Genomic DNA, 22,922 nt, shown 5'->3' with positions numbered 1-22,922 from the left:
CCAGATGTGCAGGAGACAGCAAGAGATGGCAGTACCACTGCTTGGTTTTTGCTCTTGGAGGATGGAACAAAATGAGGCCTACTAGATTTTTATTAACATCTTAGTTTGATTCTGTCAGTTGGCTGTAGCCTGTCCTACCATAAACAAATCAAAGCAGATGTGTTCCACATGCCCTCCATTCAGCTGTGGGCAAAGCTTGCCCACATATCTGGTACAGCATGTACCAGCATAGCAGGGAAAAGTGTCCTCAGAAAACTTCCTGTAGTCTCTGTTCACTTCCTTTGAGCCTCATTTGAGAGCAACCATCCAACTTATGGAAATAAACATATCCTAGCTCTTTCATCAGTATTCTTTTAAACAATGTACTGAATATTTAAAAGAAACTAACGAAAAAACCCTGGGAAGAATGTTACGAGGGATTAAACGAAGCAGCAAAGGGACATACAGATATAACTTTCCTGGTAAAATAGTCACAGTTTGTTTTCAGTGGAATTGAATTGAAGAGAGAGAAAAAAATCTTCTGCAGAACACTTCTAATGTAAATTGTTGGGTTGATGGGCAATTTGTGTGAAAAAGAATTGCCTAAATGTGCTGCTTTATTAAGAGTTTTGGTGTGTATTTTTATTGTGATGCTGATCAGGTTTCCCGTTTTTGGCACAGATTACAGGACCGGCCCTTGCTTCACTTTGGTAACCAACCAGATGTGCCAGGGCCAGCTCAGTGGGATTGTCTGCACAAAAACCTTGTGCTGTGCAACTGTTGGGAGAGCGTGGGGCCATCCCTGTGAAATGTGTCCTGCCCAGCCGCATCCCTGCCGCCGAGGCTTCATTCCAAACATCCGAACGGGCGCCTGTCAAGGTAAGTTAGCAGCAGGGCTCCCCAAAAGCTGCTGAAATTGTTACTGGATTAATCTTAATTGGGTTACACTGCTGTGAATAACCTGTCCAAAGCCATTCTCAGCTATATGTGTGAAGAATGGAAAAACACTGTCAGATGCATTACTTCATGATTCAGTGAGTGCCTGATGTTCAAGTGAGTACATTAGTAACTCAGGTGATGTGAGAGCAGCCAGCATCTTAATGAATTTCTCACTACCAGCAGTGCTTTCCCTTGGTTCTGTAATGGTGTTTTTCTGTGTGTGCCACTCAGTCGTTCCATGGAGGAATTTGTCCTGTTTCAGAGAGTGCTCCAAACATGTAAACGTTAATCTGTGGCAATAATGCCCCAGTTACCTGGTGTGAGATTTTTTAGCTAAAAGTTGTGTAGTTTGGATTCATCTTGGCTGTCTCATCTCTTGGGCTACACTGCTTTGACCTGGAGAAAAGTGCCTGTTGTGCCATTTGTAATGCCTTATTATATATTTTATACAATTTTGGAAATGTATTTGCATTTGTTTCAAATAATAACATCCACCCAGATGTTCCTTAGTTCTTTCAGAGCATGCCTTACCAAAGAAAGTCCTTACACTGCTTTTGGCTTTTATTCTAATACTTCCAGCTGTATAAATTCTTTTATTGTCTGGATGTCTGACAGGAAACAGGAGAAAGTTAACAGGGGCAACTATGTATTAAACTGATGTGGATTATACATTCCCAGCACCATATCTTTGGGGCCAGTTTATTTTAATCTGTCTAACATTTTCTAATAAGTTACAATAATTTTGAAAATAGGGAAGATAAAGATTGTAAATCTATGAGTAATTTTATATAATCATGAAATTCCTATGAAAGGACTTCAAGGCATTCCTTTGCATTAAAAATGTAGATATCCTATGTCAAAGGCCAAGTCATAGCTGGTGCCTGCAGACAGACATGATGAACTTCAAGATGGAAAACATGGTTTTGTGCACTGCATGGTGTGCCCATAGTTTGACCTCAGTGATTCTGTTCCCCCTCTCACTGTAAAGGTCAGGACTAAATACTGCAGGAATCTGAACCGAGGTTCTGGACACTTTTGAAAGCTTATGTGCATAAATATGTGGCCCACACCCCTGAATTTATGCCACACCTAGTTATATCCCTCTTGTTTGTGTCATGGGAAAGCTGCAGTGAACTCTCCAGTGGGTTTGTGTAGTTTGGAATAAAGATACTTCTGCTTACTGCACATTTCTTAGCAAGCAGCTACATGGATGCTGATCTGTATGTGGTGCCAACACAGTTTTGGCCCAGTATGTTTGAATTGTATTTTCTAGTTTTCCCTTCTTTAGTATTGTGTCTGTAATTTCAATGGATCTTTTATGGAATTACATATGGAATTAGCTTTATTTTACATGCAATTGTACCAAATCCTTTTGAAATCAGATAACGTCCATTCAAACTGAAGACATTTCAGGGATTTCACATCCATATTCAATCTCAATAAAGGAAAACAGGTTAAATAAAATCCAGGTTCTCTGGAGAGAAAAAGGAATCATTATTATTGTGTGGAGAAGTAAAAAAAAGTAAAGAAATAGTGAGGGCAAGGTTATTTTCAAAAGTAAATAGAATATCACTGCCCAAAGTTAGACTTTGGCTGCAAGTTAAATTAATATCACAGCTGAGATTTTTAAAGATACAAAGAAGAAAAACAAAACCAAAAGGTGGGATTTTGAAACAGACATCATGACTCAGAGGCTTGACTTCTGTTTCTTTGGTTTTTGAGGTTTTTTTAAAGTCAGCTCAGTGCCATGAAGTCTGGCTTATTGCTGTTACTAAGCACAGCCCATTGCTGTAGCTGGAGTCCCAGCAGCAGTGTGGCTGCTGAGGCTGTGCTGGTTCTGTGACCTCCCAGCACAGCAGTTCCCTCGGGGACAGCTCTGCTCTGCCACTGCTTCTGCACCCCTGACCTGCATTGGTTCAGGGGATCTTAACATAGCTCTGCCATGTGATACAGATCTGCTCCTTGGCTTTCCTGAGACTTCTTACTTGTGGCTCCCAGGAAAATTGCCTCTTAGCCTTTTGTACAGACATAATGCTTCGCTTTTTAAACTTCAAGACACATTACAACTGTCTCTGGGATTTATAGAGATGTGAAGGCATCATCTCCTTCAGCTTGTGTCCCTGCATTGAAACCTGTGTCAATGTGAAGCCCAAGAACTCAAGCAACCAGTTTTTAGCAGCAGCAGCTTAGGAGATGGGGGAAGCATGAGCAATTGGATTGGAGAGTGGAGTGCTTTGTGCTCCTGAAGGAATTCCTGAGCAGCAGAGACAGGGCAGCCCCTGGGGACTGTGAGCCAGAGTTCCCCAGTGTCCTATTGCAGTGCCACTCCTCCACCTCCTTTAGCCTCTTTTCTGTAGCTGTTATTAAGCCGTAGCAACACTTCTGCTGCTAAGTGACGACACACATGTTGTTGTGCTAGAATAATTGTGAGGCCAGAAACTGGGGCCTCTTGAAATGTTTGTCTTGAGCTTACTACCTAGCCTGTGATATCATCTTATTTCATTTTCCTTGGTGAAAAAATGAAAAGATAGAAAAATAAAAGGGAAATGCCCCTCAAATTTATGTATGTCTAAGCAGGTCATTCATAATTCCTCCTGAGACATTAATTATGGCTATGAAACTTTTTGAGTCAAATCCTAACCACAGTAAAATGTCATTGGTGCTGATCGTGCTGGAGTGTTAAGTTAATAATTTCCATCAGAAATGACTCTGCAGTTGCTGTGTGTCTCCATGAGGCCCCCTCCATGCACACTGCAACTGCTCCTCTGTGCTGGTGGCCTAAGCACTGTATGGAGTTGCCAAGATTTTTGAGGGGGCAAGTGATTTTGGGTGACCAGCTTTAGACACTTCAAAGAAACTTGAGTTCTGGCAGGCTGTGTTTTCTGCACACCATTCCCCAGATGTTTTGGAAAAACAAAGCAATAGCAGTTAGATATTTAATGTCTGTAACAATAATAACCATGTGATTTCTTGCAGAAAATATTTAGAGTACTGTACTTAATCATTCTTTGCACAGAGTAATTACAAAATTAGTGTCTGTCTTCCCAAGCAAGTATCATAATATTATGATGAGTGAAGAACGGATTTAGGCATATTTAATTTCTGTGTAGACAAATTATTATGGTTGTTCTTGAGAAGTGAAATAAAAGTGGGTGTTTTTCCCTTTTTTAATCATAGATGTGGATGAATGCCAAGCCATCCCTGGGATCTGTCAAGGGGGAAATTGCATTAATACCGTTGGATCTTTTGAGTGCAAATGCCCAGCTGGACACAAGTTTAATGAAGTAACACAAAAATGTGATGGTAAGAACTTCTAGAACTTTTCTTCTCAAAGTAGAAAGGGGAGAGTCTACTTTTGGGGGACAAACATGGTTTAAAAGTTTGTAACAAATTTACTGTCTCTTTTGCCTTGTGCATGCAACAAATGCAAATAGGGGTGCTTTCTCCCAAACCAGAGAATGTTAAATATTGGCCCTGCAACTTTTATAGCCATTTTTTTCATGAAACATTTCAGACTTGAAGGTACATGTTTCATCTAACATGAAACATGAAAGCATTAGAAGTACTTTGTAAGTGATATGTTGCTTTATAAATGCTTGAGGCACATATTTCTTGGTGGATCTTTAGACCAAAAAGTGTATATGACTGGAAGGTTCAACACATTCCTACCTACTCAGGTGAACTGTATTTAACATAAGTGGGAGTTTGACAGTGCTGGGTGAAGACTGCTGGATTGTTCTCTGAGCTCAGCCTTACGGCTGCATATGTTACAGAAGGACAAACATTTTATCTGCTCTTACTAGTCATCCTAACTTGGGAGTACAGCAGGTGTCAGATATTAGTGTGGAAATTTGCAGTGTGTGATTATGGAATAATACTATTTTTTTTACTGTGATTTGATAGTAATTTTTTCATTTCTAAGATAGTAAGCATAGATGTCTCCTTTGCTTTAAGAGAATTTTGAGTACGTAAGGAAGATAGTACTAAAATGTGTTAGCTGCACATTATTGATTTGTATTTACTCTGAAGTCCAGATAAGGTTTAAACTATTGCAACTGATTCTACTTTCAGTCATTAGATTAAAATTAGCTTCAGCAGACAAGTTTCATAAGTGGCTAGTTATTTTGGAATGCCAGCTTTCAGTACAATAAAAATATTTGCGAGATAGAGGTGTGCATTCATCATCCTTTCTTGTTTCAAGTGCCCTTAAAGAAGCAGTCAAAACTTTTTAGTCATTTTAGAAGAACTATGAATTACTCTTTCAAAAGAAAAATTTCTATTTAGGCAAAACTTTATAATTTATTTGCAGGTTAGGGAGAGCAATTTCAGAAGAGCTTGTACACAGCGTGGTTTACATACAGCCTGCCAATGATTTTGGCAGAATGTAATCTGCATTTAGAATATAACAACATTGCAAGTGTTTCCTTCTGTGGATGAAGTACCAAGAATGTGGTGAATAGGAGAGCCTGAACATGTGCCTTGTTAAGTATTAGTACATGAAAAGCTGAGAGCTGTAGGCTACATCTCATAAACATTTTGATGGTATTTTTCAGTTGCTGAATCATTTTAAAAACAAACTCCAATGAATAACCAAAGATCAAAAACCCCCCAACAACCACCACCCTTAGAGCCTGCACTTGCTAAGAGTTAAGGAACTGGACTCAAGAACCTGGTATAGGTTGCTGTGTTCCCAAATCCTGCCACAAATTTCCTGCCCCATTTGTGAAATCCCTTTGCAGTGATCATCACCTGCTGCAAAGATGAGATGAATTTTTCCTTCTTCAAATTTTTGAACCTCTGCAGACAGAGAGTTACTTTCAGTACATCTTCATATTGTATGTACCAAGCAATTTTAGTTAAAGCTGAGTAGGTATTAATACAATTCAAAGAATGAAATGTACCACCTTTATACCAGTGGCATGAAATAAGATAGAAACACAACATTTAAGAGCATAATCATGCAAAAACAGCCTATCCATCCTGTTCTTTCTAAATTATCTTTTGAATTTTCTAAGACAATATAAGACAAGTTGTTTGGTTTACAGTAATTAACTATAGTTATATAATGTTATCAATAATTATAATTATTATTAATTATATATTAGGAATTATGAATCATTATAATAGTTATTATAATGAATAACATCTGATTGTTTGCTTGGTTTAGCTTACTATTTAGCAAGTGGGACTTCTAGCAGTTGTAACATGTCCTTGGTCACTGATTTAGTTCAACTGGGAGCTACCTGCCGAATTGCCAGTACTGTTTTTTCAGGGGGTCTCCATTTTAGTAAGATCATCACAGCAATTGTCAAGGACAGGTAGACAATCAACAAGATGGAAAATGAGGTGACTTGGCCGAGGTTCTCTTTGTTAGCTGGTGGAAATCTGTATTTGAACTGCTATGTTATTTCACTGCTTGATGTAACCATTTCTTTTCCATTTGCACTAATGCTGAGGTAAATTCTAGTTTTCGTGGGGGAGTAGTTTTTTCTGGAGTGACATTTAAGTCTGCGAGTAGATCAAGTATACTTACCTTTGTAAAACTTGCATGCTTAACAACGACAGTGTTGCTTATATGGATGTCAACACTAATATAAATAGTGACATATTGTTTGGGTTAGTCTCAAACCTAAAATAAAGAGTGATGATTTTGCTTTTAAAAAGGTCAGACTCTATATAAACAGTGGCAACACTGACTTTAAGATAAACATTGGTGAATTTGAGTCAGAAAATGCTTGAATCTGATCCATTTACAATTGCATTTTTCTCTGTTAATTAAGGGCTCTATTCAGACCAAAATTCAATTTCCACATTTTTTGTCACTGAGACTTGTGGGACTCCTGTGGTATATAGTCTTGGAGTAGAAGCCAGAATTCTCTTAGCAGTGCTCCCAGGGCACTCAGACTTGAGGCTTTGGCAACATCCTCGAAGTAGCAGTGAACAAAAAGTCACACCCTCTCACACACCCAACTGAGGAATGTGACCTACATCAGGACAGCTAGCAAGATGCTGAGGAGGAATGTGTGCACAGGGGACCCAGGGCCCCACTCCAGTTAGGATGGCTGAGCCTGCCAGCTTGGGTTATCTGTGTGCCATCCCAGTCCCTCTACTACTTTCCTGCAAAGGCAAGGGGCCACAAAAATATTAGAGTATCCTATGCTTTACCTAGGAGACCAGGAGTTGTTAATTTTTATATGACTGTCTTTACAGAAGAAGTAGAACTTAGATCCCTTCTACTTGCTGAAGTGCTCATTAAGGGTCCTGTGGGACTTTGGGTGTTCCCCCATCTGTTGGGGCCAAATTCCTATTTAGGCGTTACATTTAAACTCTTCCAGTCCTTTTTAATGACTACGGTATTATTCAGTCCTTGCCTTGGTGTGTTGGGTGGTGTTGCAGTATTTCATCTCAGAAACTTTTGTGGTTGGTGAAATCATTATTGCAGTCATGTGTCTGTCTTCTCGTACATCTCTGGAGAAGAAGTTGGGTAGAGTCCTGTGATGCCATTATTTCTAGCTGGATGCTCCCTGTCAGGAGAGCAACTGGGTGATTGTAGATGGCTGTGACTAGCAGATGTCACTGATCAATAACCTCCCTTTCTTCTCTGTTTGGATGATTCCTTTTATAGGTACCCTGGAAAAGAGTGAGCTGTTTTTAAGCTCAGCAGAACTCCAGGTTCCTAGGAGATGAGGGCAGTGCTAATTAGATACAGCTGCATTGTTCTTACAGTCACTGGAAACCAAGGGGAAAGTAACTACACATCACAGGCAGGCTACTGGTGGTAATTAAGGAACCCTTGGGGCTGACATAGGTCACTATTCACATAGCTGTAGATTATATAAACTAGCTGTGGAAGAAACCCTTCAAGTTGTCTCAGTGCATCTATGATGAATTGTAAGAATTTGTTTTTTCCTGCAGACTTTGAAAATTTTTCTTCATTGTATCTATGATGATGATTTAGCATATGGATTGAGATTTGTTAGTGAAGACAATCATGATATGAAAATTTTATTTTAAAACCACTGACAAAATGTAGGGGGAATTATGGATGCTGCCTGGTTTCTGCAGTAGATATTTTGATTACACTCTAGAAACCTGTTGAAACTTCAGAATGTTGATTTAGTGGAGAAAGTCAGGGAAGATAATTTTTGCTGCCTGCAGTCATCCTGGTCTGAGCTGTAATCCTGTCAGATTGCATTAGTTGAACAATACCTAACTGCTCAGTGCTTTTGTGTGAAGAATTTCCAAGACAAACCCGAGTGCAATAAGAAGGACAAGGATGGGCAGCTCAGTAGGTGGTGCATGTCCCTGTGAGTCTGTATTGAGCCAGTGCCTCAGTGTGGTACCAGGAGATGCTGTGCTGCTGGAGATAATGGTGAAGCTCCTGATCACTGTGGTCATAACACAGCTTTCGCTCTGGTCCCAACACAGTTTTCTTAATTCCAGTATGCAGAATTCAGACTGGATGAATTACAGTTTTCTTACAGTTAATAAATCTCTGCAGTTTTAATATTTTCATTCATCATTATTAAGCAGTAGAACTTTTGCAGTCTACAGATACTGTATATTCAATTTGCAGATACAATATTTTTTTAGGTTCTGATTATAAGATGCCTAATGAAAGATGCTAATTCAAAACTAATGATCATGCCTTGAATTTGATCATTACTGCTAATTATAAAATACCTTTTCTTGTGCCAAAACTAATTTAGCTCACCCACCCCTGCATCTCTTTTTGTCTTAAAGATATCGATGAATGTAGCACCATTCCTGGAATTTGTGATGGAGGAGAGTGTTCAAACACAGTTAGCAGTTACTTCTGCAAGTGTCCTCCAGGGTTTTATACAGCTCCTGATGGCTTAAAATGCATAGGTGAGTAGAATCCTGTGAACAATAGGACAGTAGGTGTTATAAAAATTAATGAATATCTAAAATGGGTAACAGTGTATCAGAAATGTACTTCACCTTGTGAACTTGAAATCCTTCTTCTGTATAGGAGTTCATCACATGGCTGTACATGTATTCTGAAATGAGTTTTCCATTTGGAGGATATTTGTTCTTTGCCTCTTCCTTGAGACCTTCTCTTTTATTTTTCTACAGCAGTTTTTCTGCTATGTCATATTTGTTGCCTTAGAACTTGTTTAAAGGTATTCTTGGTATTGTTGATCTTGTGTTTGTCTTTAATTTAGTCTGTTTTATATTCAGCACTCATTTAGAAAAGCAAATTTGCATTCCAGCTCTTATTACCCTAATGCAGGTCTTTGTCATTAAAGGAAGTAATGTGATAAACTGAGTAGGGACATTTTTATGTGCTTTTATGGTGTTGATGATTTGGCAGAGCTGTTCTCTCAGGCTTTCACTGTGGTAGAGCAGAATCCATCTTCAAAAGGCTGGACTGGGAACCAAAGAACTTTGTGAATGAAATGACTGCCCCTGCAGTGCCAAAGCCTGAAAGAACAGTGTTAGCAGTTAATGCTTCTGGGAAGCATACAGTCTGCTCTGAGGCAGATCTAGTAGTTAATTTTTTTTTTCTTGTTTTTGTGTAGTAATTAATTTTTTTAGTGCCAGTGCTGAATTTTAGGCAAAAATAAAATGAAAAGTTTATTTCCTCAGTTTTAGCATATTTATTTAAAGGCTTTTATACAGTGCCAGCACTAGGAACCAAGACAACATTTTGTGTTTAGTACCTTTGTTAGGAAATAATTTTTTAAAAAAATTTGGAACAAATCCTCAAACTTACAGAGGTCAGTACCAAATAATAACTTTCCCAAGAGATCTGGAAGAAGTTTGGTTTATGATTAATTTTGAATGGTGCCTTTCAATTTCTGCAGGTTGTAAGAAATAAACTGCTTTTCTTCCATCATCAAGACTAGCTTTTCTGTAGGTTTGATCCATACTGTACACTTAAAATGCCAATGGCAATTGCTTCAGATTAATAGCTTCTAAATTGCTGTGGATGAATTACATCATTGATTTCTGCCTGTACTTAATATTTGTGAGCAGGATTTACCTTTCCACAACAAAAAGTTTCTAGAGATGCACAACTTGCATTTGCTTTTTACTTTTTATAGTTACTATTCAGTCAAAACATCCCAATGTTCACACCCATGTCATACTTCTGCAATTTTTCAGCATTTTTACCCCCTGTATTTGTAAGCTGAAGAAATTCAGCTAAAGAATTGGAGTTTTAAATGATGACAAAGTATGATACATAATATGCCAATGAGCCATCATTGAAATTTTGGCTTCGTGTTCAAGGCAAAATGTGCTAAATGAGAAGCACTATCAATTGTCTACAGATATTTTGGATTCTTGTCTAATATGCAGACTCATACTTGCCATATTCACAGGGACAGAGCCCAGATCTGTGTTAGTGCTGGGCAAAACATGTAACCTTGATTTAATTACAACATGCCTGTCTTAAGTCAAAAGTGTTAGCTGGATGTGTCTGTTCTGTTAGAGAAGAGGAAATGCTTCTGAGAAATGTATCCCTTAGAGGACTCAAACTCAGCAGACCTGGGGCTAAATATCCAAAGGATGCACCAGGAGCTCCATTATTACAGACCTTAAAAATAAGAGTAGACAAAGCAAAGATATCATCTCCTAGAGCTGGAGTAGAAACAAGAGCAGGGCCTTTCATCTCAAGTGCATGAATAGTGCAGTGAAGAAAGTTGCTAGTCTGACTTCCAACTGACATAAATTTGTTTGGTGTGTTACTTTTTGATGGCCTCTTTTTACATTTTTTCTTTTTGAGAGACATGTTTTTATTGAAATTTATTCTTGTGGTGATTTTTTGCCTTTTCAGAAGACTATAATTTTTAGTAAAAACAATAAACACTAAAAAACTGAAACAGATCAAAGTTATTTCCTTCTGTTCTTGTCCTGGTTTGTGTGTTTTTACTATTTGGAACAGAAAAGGAAAGGGGAGGAAAAAAGTAAAAATAATAACTTCCAGTTAGGAATATGGAAAGATTTGGTATTTTTTTCTCATAAATTTACAGGTTTTTTTCTGAAAATTATGTGGCTTTTGGATGGACTCTTATACTGTAGGTCAATGAAGCGGTTTGCTGTGTGCTTATCTCTTCATGGCTCATTGTCTACTTGCACAGATCCCATGTAGATTCCTTTTCCACTTTCCATTATTGCTCTTAAATAATTCAAAACTTGGTACTGAGCAAAATGGAGAAGGATGAATTACAGAAGATGATGATTGCATTTGTTAGATTACTTCCTTCTTCCCATCCACCCCACCATCACACCAAGCAAGTGACTATCTCTCCAGGGTTATACTGGAGGACAGTTTCAACTCCAAGGAATTCTATTTGATTTTTAAGAGGGTAGATGAAGGAGTAAACATGTGTGGCAGTTTAGCTGGGCTCCAGGAGAAAATGCAGAACCAGCAGTACAACTGAAAACTGATATTTTGTTCTCCGTTTCAGACTTCCTTCATATGGTAGTATTAGTTATCTAAATGAAGTTTGGAAATAAAGGCCAACTGGACTCTTTTAGCTGTACTGTCAGTAATATTCATGTTTAGGGCTCCAGCTAATAGAAGGCAGAACTATAACAGATCTCACAACATATCACTGTATATAAATTTCCTAAAAATAGCAATAAACTCCCCTGCTTTTTTTTATACCCACTTGTGTAGCTAGTAAATTGTGAAAAGCACTGGTACTAGACAGATGAATCCACCATGCCCTGGATAATTGAGGTACTTTTTCTTTAGAGAAGGATGTCTGCTGTTGTAAGACCAGATCTGCAACTTTTTCCACTACATTTTGACATCGAGTATTTGTATATTTTAGAAACAAACATGGACTGGTTTATCATGCAGCGTCAAATCACATTACAGCTTATATTGACTTTGACATGATGTGACATATTGTGAAACAATTCCTTAAAGATTCAGATGGTATCACAAGATTATTTTTTATGATTTTTAAAATCCCATCCACATCTTCTTGTCCTTCTCTAAGCTGAGCTATCTCTAACAGCATTGCACAGAGCTGAGTATACAAAATCTGGGTACAGGACATTCTTTGTACAACACATGCTTATCCTTTTCAGACAGGAAGCCAACAGATCTCCATAAACAGTGTGATTGCACCAGTTAAAACTGTGTTGCTCTTTCTTGCCTGCAAGGTTATATCTTGTCAAATCAATACATACTTCAGCTGGGGAAGCCATGACTCATGAAAAATGAACTAATGCTTTGTGAGCTGCAATGCTGTGAATTCATTGCTGTGAATTTAGTACTTGATTGTCAAATCAAGACTTAATTGATTCGGTACTATCTTTGATAGAGATGACACTGAAATTTTTCTTTAGGGCCGTGGAAGCATATGTTTTTATTGCATTTCTGTGTTTATTAATGCATTGCTGCTCCATATTTCACTGCAGGTTACACTTGAGTCCAAAGCAGCCCAAAAATTGCCTAGATTTTTTGTTTTTCTGATTCTTGTAGTGTTGCAAGGGCTGTGTCTGGGACCTTTCCCTTTTGTGAAAGGCACATTTCTCGTTGAACTGACAGTCACCCATCCATTTCCTTCTCTTGGCAGACGTGCGCCCTGGATTCTGCTTCTCCACGCTGAGCAACGGGCGCTGTGGCAATCAGCTGCCACAGCCCCTGTCCAAGATGCAGTGCTGCTGTGACAGCGGCCGCTGCTGGTCTTCTGCTCCTGCCACTGCTCCAGAAATGTGCCCCATCAGATCCACTGGTATGAACCCACCTGAGCTCTTATCAGCCTGCTTGAACACTGAATTAGCAGTGGTTTCTTTTTTTTTAGCCGTAATGTTTTCGTGAAAGAACTACACAGAATGGTTGAGGCTGAAGGGCACCTTGGCAGGTTGTGTAGTCCATCTCCCCTGCTCAAGGAAAGCCTCCTATGGAAGAGACCTCATGTTCAGGAGCTCCGGGAGGGCAAGCAGACAGCAAGAATTGTTTGTTGCTAATTAGTATTTTGTAGCCAAGTTATTCTGACCTTACCTGCTTCAGATTTGTTTTCAACATCCTCTTCAAGTTACTTCCTCTAGACCCTTCTAATACAACCCTATTCCTTCTGCATTTTCATTCTCATTGGGAAACTGGGATTTCCTTCCATGACAAGCTTTCTGAAATTTGACACAGAAGATGATTTCTCTCTGCTACCAAAATGTGCTCTTGTTTATTACCTCCTTGTGTACTGAGATCCTCAGATATTGAATTGAGAGAATATGGTGAGCAGATTGTTAACCTAAATATGAGGGAGTGGAGGGAAGATGATTTTGAGATTATTTAGGACTGGAGACCTAATAAGACACTTTAGAAAAGGAGAATACAAGAAATTTAAGAATTTATGGGAGGAGGTTAAGGGAATTGCGGAGTTTATGGAGGAATAGGATTGTAACAGTATGGCAGTGTAACTCTGAAGAAATTGTCAGAGATCATATATGGGAGATATTATTATTATTCTTGTTTTAATCCTTTGAGTGAAACTGCATAATACTGGAGCAGAAATCTACAATTAGAATTGTTGGAAGACTTTGTGTTTCTGTCACTGCCTTATTAATAATATTTAAACATGTTAAAATTTCAAAACTAGCTAGAATAATGCTAAAAACATAGTGCACTCTATTGATAACCATCTGAAATAGGAAGACAAGGAGAAATTTTTCAGTCTTAACACATTTCTTGCTTCTTCAAATACTTTCTAATTATTTATATCTAACGGGTGAATAAACTGGGTGGAAAAGTAAAGTAATTTGGCCAAAGCTGCAGACTGAGATGTCATGGAGAAGGAGCTAGAACCCAGGACTTCCTGGCTCATAAATCCATGCAAGGTCTTCCAGATCGTGGTTACATGCCATTTCTTTTTTGGTTTTGCTTCTGACCTGAGATATAAATTGAGACTATAAATTACTCTTTTTAAAAGTACTTTGAAATTCTTTGAAAAGCTTTACATACATTTAAGGTATTGTTGTCATTATTTAATCAAGTTCAGATATTCCTTACTTAGTGTATCCTGAGAAAGCAAGACAAGGAATTTAGAGCTGTCAGCGGCCCAAAGCATCTTTAACTCTGAAATGGAAATTTACTGCAATATAAAGAGGAGCACTAGCTGCATAATGTAACTGAGTAGGTGCATTTTAAATGTGGGCAGCAGACCCAGTTGCTACTACAAAATAGTAGCTACAAAATTCCTAGAAATTACACATGGAAATTAAAGTAGTAATTAAAAAGGCTTGCACTGTATTTTTTTATAATATGGCAGGAATTGTTTATGTGGATTTACAGGGTTTACCATTGACACTATTTAAAGACTGAAAGGAACAATAGAGAGGAATACAGTGACACATGACACAAACTGATAACCCAACAGCAGTAAATAAATGCAAACATCATAATCAGGAAAAGCAGAACTTTAGGCTATGATGTTTGTTTAACAAATCCTCTGATTCAGGAACAACTTCCAATGTGTTTTACAGGTGGAAGCAGGTATGATGAAAGTGTTGAAGGCTGAAATATCCAGCTTAGTTCTCCCAACATTTACTTTATTTTTCTGTTCTCATTTGTCGTATTTTTTCAGGAATTCATTAATCTCTAGATTTTTTTTCCTGTTGTATAATTCCTCTTCCCTGTTGTCCCACAGACTTTAAATTTTGAAGTTCAAAGGTATTGGCTACTCAAAATCTCTTGTGTGCACACAAATTGTGAATATGAATTAGGTCAGCTGGAATGTGGTCTTTAATTGTGATACTCTGTGTGCATTTTCTGGATTGCAAGTTCCAAACCCACACTTTCCAAAGACAAAAGAGTTGTGGGCAAGAAGAAAAGTGGGGCAGTAGGGCAGATGCCACTGACAGAGATAAACAATAGGAGAATGCAACACACTCAGCATAGACTGTTCTTACAGCAAAATAAATAGTTTTCCCATCATCTGGAAAAGGATGAGTTTGTGTGGATCTGACTTGGTTTCTCTTTGGCTACACTGCTTAGACTGCACCTTATTTGGTTTCTGCTTTTATTGGCAAACTTAATTTTCACAGGGAAATAGTGTTGGTGTATTCATTCTCTAATTGGTTTTGCCTCATTGCTTATATTTGTATTTCTTTGTTTTAGGAGGTTAACTTTTAAGAAACACAGTTGAAACTGGGCTTTTTTCCCTGTTCAGTATTTTTCTAACTCTGTGGCAAACTTTCTATTAAATTAACTTGGGATCAAATCCAGGAGTCCTCCTTTAGGTAAACTTCACACTGAGTTCACCAAAGATTTTTGCTTGAAAGAAGACTAAGTAGATTAGGATCAGGTCCCTGCCTTACTGTTCAATTTCATGTCCAGAATGTCAGTTCTGTTACCTTTTTACTGGCAATCTTCTGACAAGTACTGTTGAGATTCTGTAGATTAATGACTCAATTCAGAGAGCAAAGCTTGTTGCTATGAAGAAAACATATAGGCTCACATTTTCCAGATTATTTAAGGTTTGTTATTGCTAATCTGAAACACTGCAAAAAGGGGGAGAGTTGGATTAAATGGAACAGGCTGCCAGAGTCTAAAACAGCATTCACGTTTTCACGTTTCAGACGAGTATCGTAAATTGTGCACAGTAGCTGCTATGCTGCCAGCAAGACCTGACCTTCCTCCGGCCCGTCCTGACATCATCCCTCCACAACTCATTCCTGAAGTTTACCCTCCTCCACATCCAGAAATCATCTATCCATCTCGGGCTCCACCAGTTCATCGTAAGAGAGAAGGAAATAATCTTTCCTTGCACTGTGTGCATTTAGCTTCTTTAAAAATGCATTTCTCAGAGCAGTGTTCTCCTTTCAGCTGTTGGTGTCTTTTACATGATGTGGACATGGAGGCTCTGGATATCCTTTTAATCAGAGCCTACATACCATATACCTTATAGCAAGATACCTGTCTCATTGGTAGTGTTTTCCCCATTATAGTAGGTTTCAAAAATTGCATTCTCATTGTCTGTACTGTGGCTCATGTATTGTAGAAGTTACATTACTGTTATTTTAGGGCTGTTGTGAGCTTTGCTGCATGTCAGCACTGCAGAGTATGAATAGCTCTTTGACTAGGTTGTGAAAGATATTTACATTAATGAGCATGTCTGCAAGAAAGCAACTTCTTTCAGGTTGTTTTCCTCACTCACACTTGGCCAGGTAGGAAATGTACTGATCAAAATACTACTCTGCTGGATGCTGAGACTGATCCAGTGCACAGCAAGAACTATTTTGGTGATAGACATGGATGAGTTAGTTTTCCCTGAAGTAAGAAGGTGGGCAGAGCAGACTACCAATATAGAGCAACATACCGATATGGTATAGTTCTTTTTCTGTCTTTGCTCAGAGAATTTACTACATGCCCATGTAGTCTGGAATAGGCATGTGCCACCTAAAATCATTTGGCATAGCCATATACTCTTTTGCAAGTAAACATGAGCTGATTTTGCCCATGCTCTGTGCAGATGCAAGCAGTCTCTGCTTGCACTGGCACAAGCTGAAACTATTTAGTCTTGGTTCAGCACCAAGCTGAGCTAATAAGCCTAAGAGGTATTTTAGCTCAGGCTGACACTGCACTGACGTAGCTGCACAGCTTCTGGTCAGCTGGTAGCAGGGACAGAGTCAGCTCATGCCTGCCCGCCAAAGACAGTATAGGCATATTCCCAGGGTTATCCCTGCCCTCCTCACTGCTGTCTGGGAAAGTGAAAATAATGAACCAGTCTGCCTACTCTTTACTATTCCAGGCTTTTTGTAAAGTCCCTGCAGTGCCACACACCCGCTGTACCTCTAGGTATGAGCAGACATGGTCCTCTTTGGCAGGACAAAAGATAAAAACACAACCAGACTTGCCTCAATGAAAATTTCTGTGGCTGTTAGCTGTTTTCAAACAAATCTCTAAGAGTCAACGTGCCATTTTCTCTCTCCCATTTCACTATGTAGTTCACAGTACAATGGAAGGTAAATGTTGATTTTTAATGGAAAATCCTGCTCAAGTTGTAGATTATCAGAAGCTATTATGATGAGCTATTAAATTATTTTTTCTAACTGTTGTTATTTCAGCGATCTTGCCGGTGAACTTAACTGACTATTGCCGAACATTCCAACATCTCTGCCGTAATGGACGTTGTATTCCCACTCCTGGGAGCTACCGCTGCGAGTGCAACAAAGGATTCCAACTGCATGGTAGAGAGGAATGCCTTGGTATGTGGTCTTCTGCTGTAAATCACAGAGGGGAATTTCATTTTAGGGAAAAAACATTCTTCTCCACACAATGTAATAACAGAGTTCTCAAATAGAAGAGCCCTGTCTCAAAACGAACAAGCAAACAAAAAACAACAAAAACCACCCTGAACCAGTAAAGAGACTTTGAATAAGTGATTGATTTCAATGGCAAACTTATTTTACAACAATTTTGCCTTTAAAACAGTATTTAACAAATCTTATAACAAAATTATACAGAAGCAAGGATTTCTTATTTTACTAACCCATTACTATAATGTGTTTATTAGTTATTGAAAATGATCTGTTTAAAATGCTACCAGATTTTTGAGTATGTAATGACTTATTGTTAAAAGAAACATAAACTTAGGCTTAGTAAGATTTGCAAGTCCTCTTTAAACTCTTGAGTAGTATCTTGTTGGGCTCTTGAGACCTTTAAGTTTGGAATTCAGCAAGAGCTCAATGATAGAAGCAAAATAAACTGCCTTACAGGCAAGATTTTGGTTCTGTCAAAATCTTCATGGAGTTGGGAATGTGGAGATGTGGGATTAAGGCCTCTGCCTCTCACACATGCAATATCTTACTGGAAATTAGTTTTCCCAGCTCCTGTTTATGTTAAAACATGGGGTCTTCTTTTTTTGGGGATCTCAGTGATGTTCCCTTTTCTTATGGATTGAAGGGAACTATTTCTCCAAGTACAAAATGATAAAATACCCCTGCAGGCAAAAACAACTTTCAGCCAGTGTGGCAGTAAAATTGTATTGTCTGTGTTCCACAGATATTGATGAATGTGAAAGGAATCCATGCATTGGGGGAGACTGTGTGAACACCCAAGGATCCTACATCTGCCAGTGTCGTGTTGGGTATCAGAGCACGGCGACCAGAACAGAGTGCCGAGGTAATGGACATACAGGACATCTGCTATTGTCTACATATCAGGAGGGAAAATACTTTTCAAGAGAAATTTAACAGATGGGTTAAATATGAGAGTTTAAAAAAAATTCAGATATAGCAGTAAAAATGACTGACCTGCTGGAGCTGTCTGTTCACAGACTGGGTTGTGAGAAAAGGCATTTTGTCTTGTGCTAAAAGGAACTTTGGGACTATTTATGGCTTTGAAATAGAAGAGACATATTTTCTTGGGGGATTTTTTGTTTTTGGTTTTTTTTTTTAATATTAAGACATTGTTTTCTTCTGCTGCTTGAAGGTCTCAAGGACAATTAAACATCCCTTCTTTGGAGAAACCCTTTATGTATAGAGGACTGAGGAAGTTGGGGGGAAAGATAAAACTTCCAGTGGGTAAATATAAGGTTACCCTGCCCATGTGTTGCCTCTGCTCACTGCCAGAGGAAGAACTAAACATAAATTACAGCAATGAAAACTTAGATGTGGAAAAGTAGTGAGTGGAGCACTGGGAAAGTCTAGATGGAGAAGTCTCAGAATCCACATTGTAATTATTTTGAGCATCTGACTCGAGTGTAGTCCTGATAGTCTTCGTCCTGTCTTCCTATGGGAGTGGGACCACATAACTCCTCAGAGGTCAACCAGCCCTCTGTCAGGGTTTTGTCACTCCCAAATGCTGGTAGGGATTCATCTGTAAAGGTGGGTGGATGCAGTCCTTTATAATTAAGACATAATGAGAGATTTCTGGCAGAAGAATAAATGATTGCTTTGATATTCCATAAGAAATGAGGTATCTAAATGAAACAGGATGTTAGAATGCTCAGAGTCACAGCTTGTCTTCATATTTTGCTTCCTGCACTGAGTGCTGGGTGCAGAGCATGCACTCAGCCTGAAGCAAAAAGTTTCTAAAAAGCCAGAAGAAAGTTACCTGTATTATGTGCATTTATTTCCTTCCTTTTGTGAATCAGAAAGGTGTTTGTGGTACAGAAGCTTACTCTCCAGTCCAGGAGGACATGCAGAGCCAGCACCACTGCTGCATGTTGCTGAGGAGTATTTGACCTAATTGCTGCCAAGCAGCTGTGTTGTGGAAGCATCTTCACAGTTCAGCTGACTGGTGGTGAGGGAGTGCTGAAGGGAAGTCTCAGCCGTGATGAATTTACTCATGAGTCATTTTTGTCACACGCTTTTAATTTGACTGATTCATTACACAAACACATGGTTGTCAGAAACCCAGTAGCTTAATGGCATTTAAGTGTGGTCACTTAGCAGTTTCTTTGCAGTCTATGGGAGCTGTGCTTGCTTGACAGCCAGAGCAGAAAATGCTGTGATGTGCAGAATCTTGGTTTTCTAAAGGAATTTTTAGGACCAGTGTAGGGAAAAGAGAAAGGCTAGTGGGGTGCATTTGGCAGAATATACATGTAGCCCTGGTGTTGCCAAAATCAGCATTTGCTGTAGAATTACTTTGCATGACTACTTTGGATGTTGAGATTTTATTTTTTTGCATGCACAAATGTGTCTGTTGTGATGTGCTTTTGGAAATGTATTCCTTACGTCTGCTCTTGAAAAACAAAGTCTCTGTAATGACCAGATGTTTATTCCTTGCTCTGAGGTTCCAGTGAAGGGCTTTTTCAGCATGATGACTCTGATTGGTGACTAAATCTTGCAGTTTGTATTGCAAGCTACTGTTTCATCTGTTCTTAGGATCCCTTATAACTGGAGTAGGAACTTGGCTGAATTAATATCTTAGAGACATAGGTGAATAAAGTCACATTGTGATTAATGATCTGAACAAAAAATGCTTCTCCTTTGCGGAAGAGAGGATATGAAATGGACCTCAAAAAAGGTGAAATTTTATGATGATTAGCTATGATTAAGTGCTTTAATAGCTACGTACTTACTATAATCTGCTCAACATTTCTGATGAGAGGTCAGGTCTTACAGGGAGATGACAGCAATTTTGGATATTTCATTGAGAGAGGTGGCTTTGATTTTTTGCAAGTTTCTCTAAGGAGAAAAAAGTGATGTTATTTCATTTGAAAATTAGAAATACGTCAGTCTAGTGGCGGGACTCTGATCAACTGTGTGTATGTAAAGAACAATGGGATTCAGTATTACTTTTCAACACATTTAAATGGCATCGAGGCATAAAAATACAAAATCTAAAGAGCTCTAAAAATTAAAAGGCCTCGAGATGCTGTGGCATTCCTGCTTGTCCTAAGGAAGAAGGAAGAAAGCTGGTGGAGTAGCTGAAGCCAGACACAGGTGCAATCAAGGGCCGGGAAAGTGGGGTGGAAATAGACTGAGCAGAGAGGAAAGTCACATTTGCTTGGTGATGCTTGTTTATCAAATGAGGTTTATCAAACCTGTACACTTTTGGTGGAGGGCTGCAAGCTGCTGCTGCAGTGAGTGGTCGCTGAGCAGCTCATGCGTCTGCTGGCCTGGTTGCTTGCTTGCAAAACAGTGATTTTCAGGGATTTCTTAGACTCTTCACAGAACTACCATGCTGCTAAGAAGGCAAGTATAGGTTCACAATTTCAAGAGGCTTCAGCTCCCCCAGCCTAAGTGTCGTCTGGGAGGACACCCTGTGCTCTACTTCTTCCTGTGGTGCAGCAATGCATTCCCACTGAGAGGGCTTTGGGAGGGGCACCCCCAGGGCATTTGTAGGCATGATGGTGTGCATGATAGGTCTGCATGGGCTGGTTGTGATCTCTGTGAGCAGAGTCCCCTGTGTGCAGGAATCTCTGGGAGATGGTCCAGCCCTTGATGGAGAATACTGAGCAATCTAAAAAATGTCTAGACAGTCTGTCTCAGCATCTCCTCTCCCCTCCTTTGGAGGAGAGGGAGAGCAGCCAGCCTCGTGTGATATCACTCTTCAGGTCCTCCAAAGCGCTTTCCAAGCACCTCCTGCAGAGAGGGGAATGAGGATCTGATGTTTCAAATACAAAGTAAGCAGGAGAAATTCTTCTGAGGTGGGAAAGTCTTGAACTTTCCTGTTATCTTACAAAGTAGCAGCAAAAGACAAGCTTTCTTCCATCTTTCGTTAAGCAGTTAGGCACTGTTAAATTAAAGTTCTGTAAAAATACTTTAATGATGAGCAGAAATGAAAAGAAACCCCAAAAATTGTGATTCTTGTTTGAGAAAGCTGCAGGGTATGTTCATTGAAATTCTTTCACAGCAACTTGAAATTTCAAGCTGGCAAAAATTTTCCACCCCCATAACATTCAGTTATAGAAATAAAAATAAATAGTTTTACAGGTGAATACAGTTTCCATGTAGGTTTAAAAACCTAGGAGAAGGGTAAATGGGAAAAATTCCTCTTGAGTATAAAAAAGAACCCCCCAAAATGTTATTTTCCTTTCTGGTTAACTTTCAGACATCGATGAATGCTTACAGAATGGTCGTATCTGTAATAATGGACGATGCATAAATACAGATGGCAGTTTTCACTGTGTGTGTAATGCTGGCTTTCAAGTGGCAGTTGATGGGAAAAACTGTGAAGGTAAGACTTTTCTGAAGTTATTCCATATCAGTAATTACAGTTGCAAGAGGTTACTCACATCAATGAAAAAGAAAAGGACCCCTGGTGGGGGGAAGGAACAAGGAGTCAGATATTTGAATACCTTTTACTGTATCTGGGAGGGCAACTAAAATGTCTTTTGCAGCCAGTTCTGGAGCATTGGATTGGCAATCCTCAACGGGATGTCTGTCCAGCAGGAGAAATAGCACATACCACTATCACAAAATGCAGTTTCTTTGATGGGAGTGGTACATTTTAAAACATAGCACAAGTCACATGCTGCCTGATTTTACTGTGTGTTTAACAGCATGCTTTATGGGACCTTACCGGGTGACTAGCAATGTGTTTTATGTAGATGCAGGCTGGTCTGACCTATAAAAATTGTCTTAACAAAAATTTGTAAACATAATTGATGTGTTCCTACCTCCCAGACCTTCAGTAAAAGGGAAAAAAAGAAGAATGTTCTTTATCATGCTTCCCAAGGTCCTTGGGAGGGTTCCCAATGATCTATTCATACGTTAAAAGAATTTCAAGCACTGTTCTTAGAAACATTTTTGGCAGAATATTATCTCAGTGATTCAGCTCAAAGACTTAATGCCAAAATTCCTGGTTGGGATAGATACACAATTTTTTTTTTAAATCATAAATTATTTTTGTCTGACTTAGCCTGTAAGTAAAAAGAAAACATACTATGTCTAGAAGCGTAATTTCTGTCCAAGACAGCTGCAATATTAAGGAAAATAGTAAGATTCTGAATATACTGTAATGTCATTATGATCCAGTGATTTTATAGTGCTAGTAGTGATTCTGTTAATCCTTGGTAGAGACAGACATTTTAAGACTCTATTTTTCCTGACTCTTTTTTATATACAGTTTAGCACCATAAGCTGCTTTTAAAATATCTTATTATGGAAGTACATTGACTAAATATATTTGGAAATTAGACTTCAGGAAAAAAACTCTCTATTCTGATTTCTTCCTTTCCCACCAAATACCATGTGCTAATAGTAATAAAAACCAGGACATAGGCAGTCTGGTAAAACATTTTTAATTCCATTGCATGTGCTGCCAGAATGTCTGTTGCATCCACTTATGAAACAGTTTCATCTCTGGCAATGTAATGCATTGAGTTGTATGCATACACACTAATCAGTAAAGACCATGGCCTTGTGCCATACCTTAATGTAACTGTGTGTAGTTCTTTAGATGAAACTGGTAAATACTCCTGATTTTTTTTGGATGTAACATCCGAAACTGATTCCATCTGCGCCAGGACGAAGTAAAGACTGAGAGGATATAAAAGCTTACTCAAATCAAGCACAGAATTCTTTGTACTTGCCTTTTTTTTCCTCTTTCCCATTTTGTGAGTAACTGTGCA

General features: G+C 38.8%; 1 protein-coding gene across 1 annotated transcript in view; it reads left to right on the top strand.

Moving 5' to 3' along the window:
• The window catches only part of FBN1 (fibrillin 1), a 146,194-nt gene that overhangs the window by 51,068 nt on the left and 72,204 nt on the right, over window positions 1-22,922 (top strand). Inside the window, exons 6-13 of the mRNA XM_062501768.1 lie at window positions 661-858; window positions 4,096-4,221; window positions 8,662-8,787; window positions 12,477-12,635; window positions 15,478-15,636; window positions 16,966-17,106; window positions 17,903-18,022; window positions 21,401-21,526. Of these exons, the coding sequence (XP_062357752.1) occupies window positions 661-858; window positions 4,096-4,221; window positions 8,662-8,787; window positions 12,477-12,635; window positions 15,478-15,636; window positions 16,966-17,106; window positions 17,903-18,022; window positions 21,401-21,526 (1,155 nt within the window). The remainder of the gene's footprint in view (window positions 1-660; window positions 859-4,095; window positions 4,222-8,661; window positions 8,788-12,476; window positions 12,636-15,477; window positions 15,637-16,965; window positions 17,107-17,902; window positions 18,023-21,400; window positions 21,527-22,922) is intronic.

This window comes from Cinclus cinclus, chromosome 13 (genome assembly GCF_963662255.1).
Source record: "Cinclus cinclus chromosome 13, bCinCin1.1, whole genome shotgun sequence".
Classification (NCBI taxonomy): Eukaryota; Metazoa; Chordata; class Aves; order Passeriformes; family Cinclidae; genus Cinclus; species Cinclus cinclus.
This window is presented reverse-complemented; position numbering and strand designations above follow the sequence as displayed.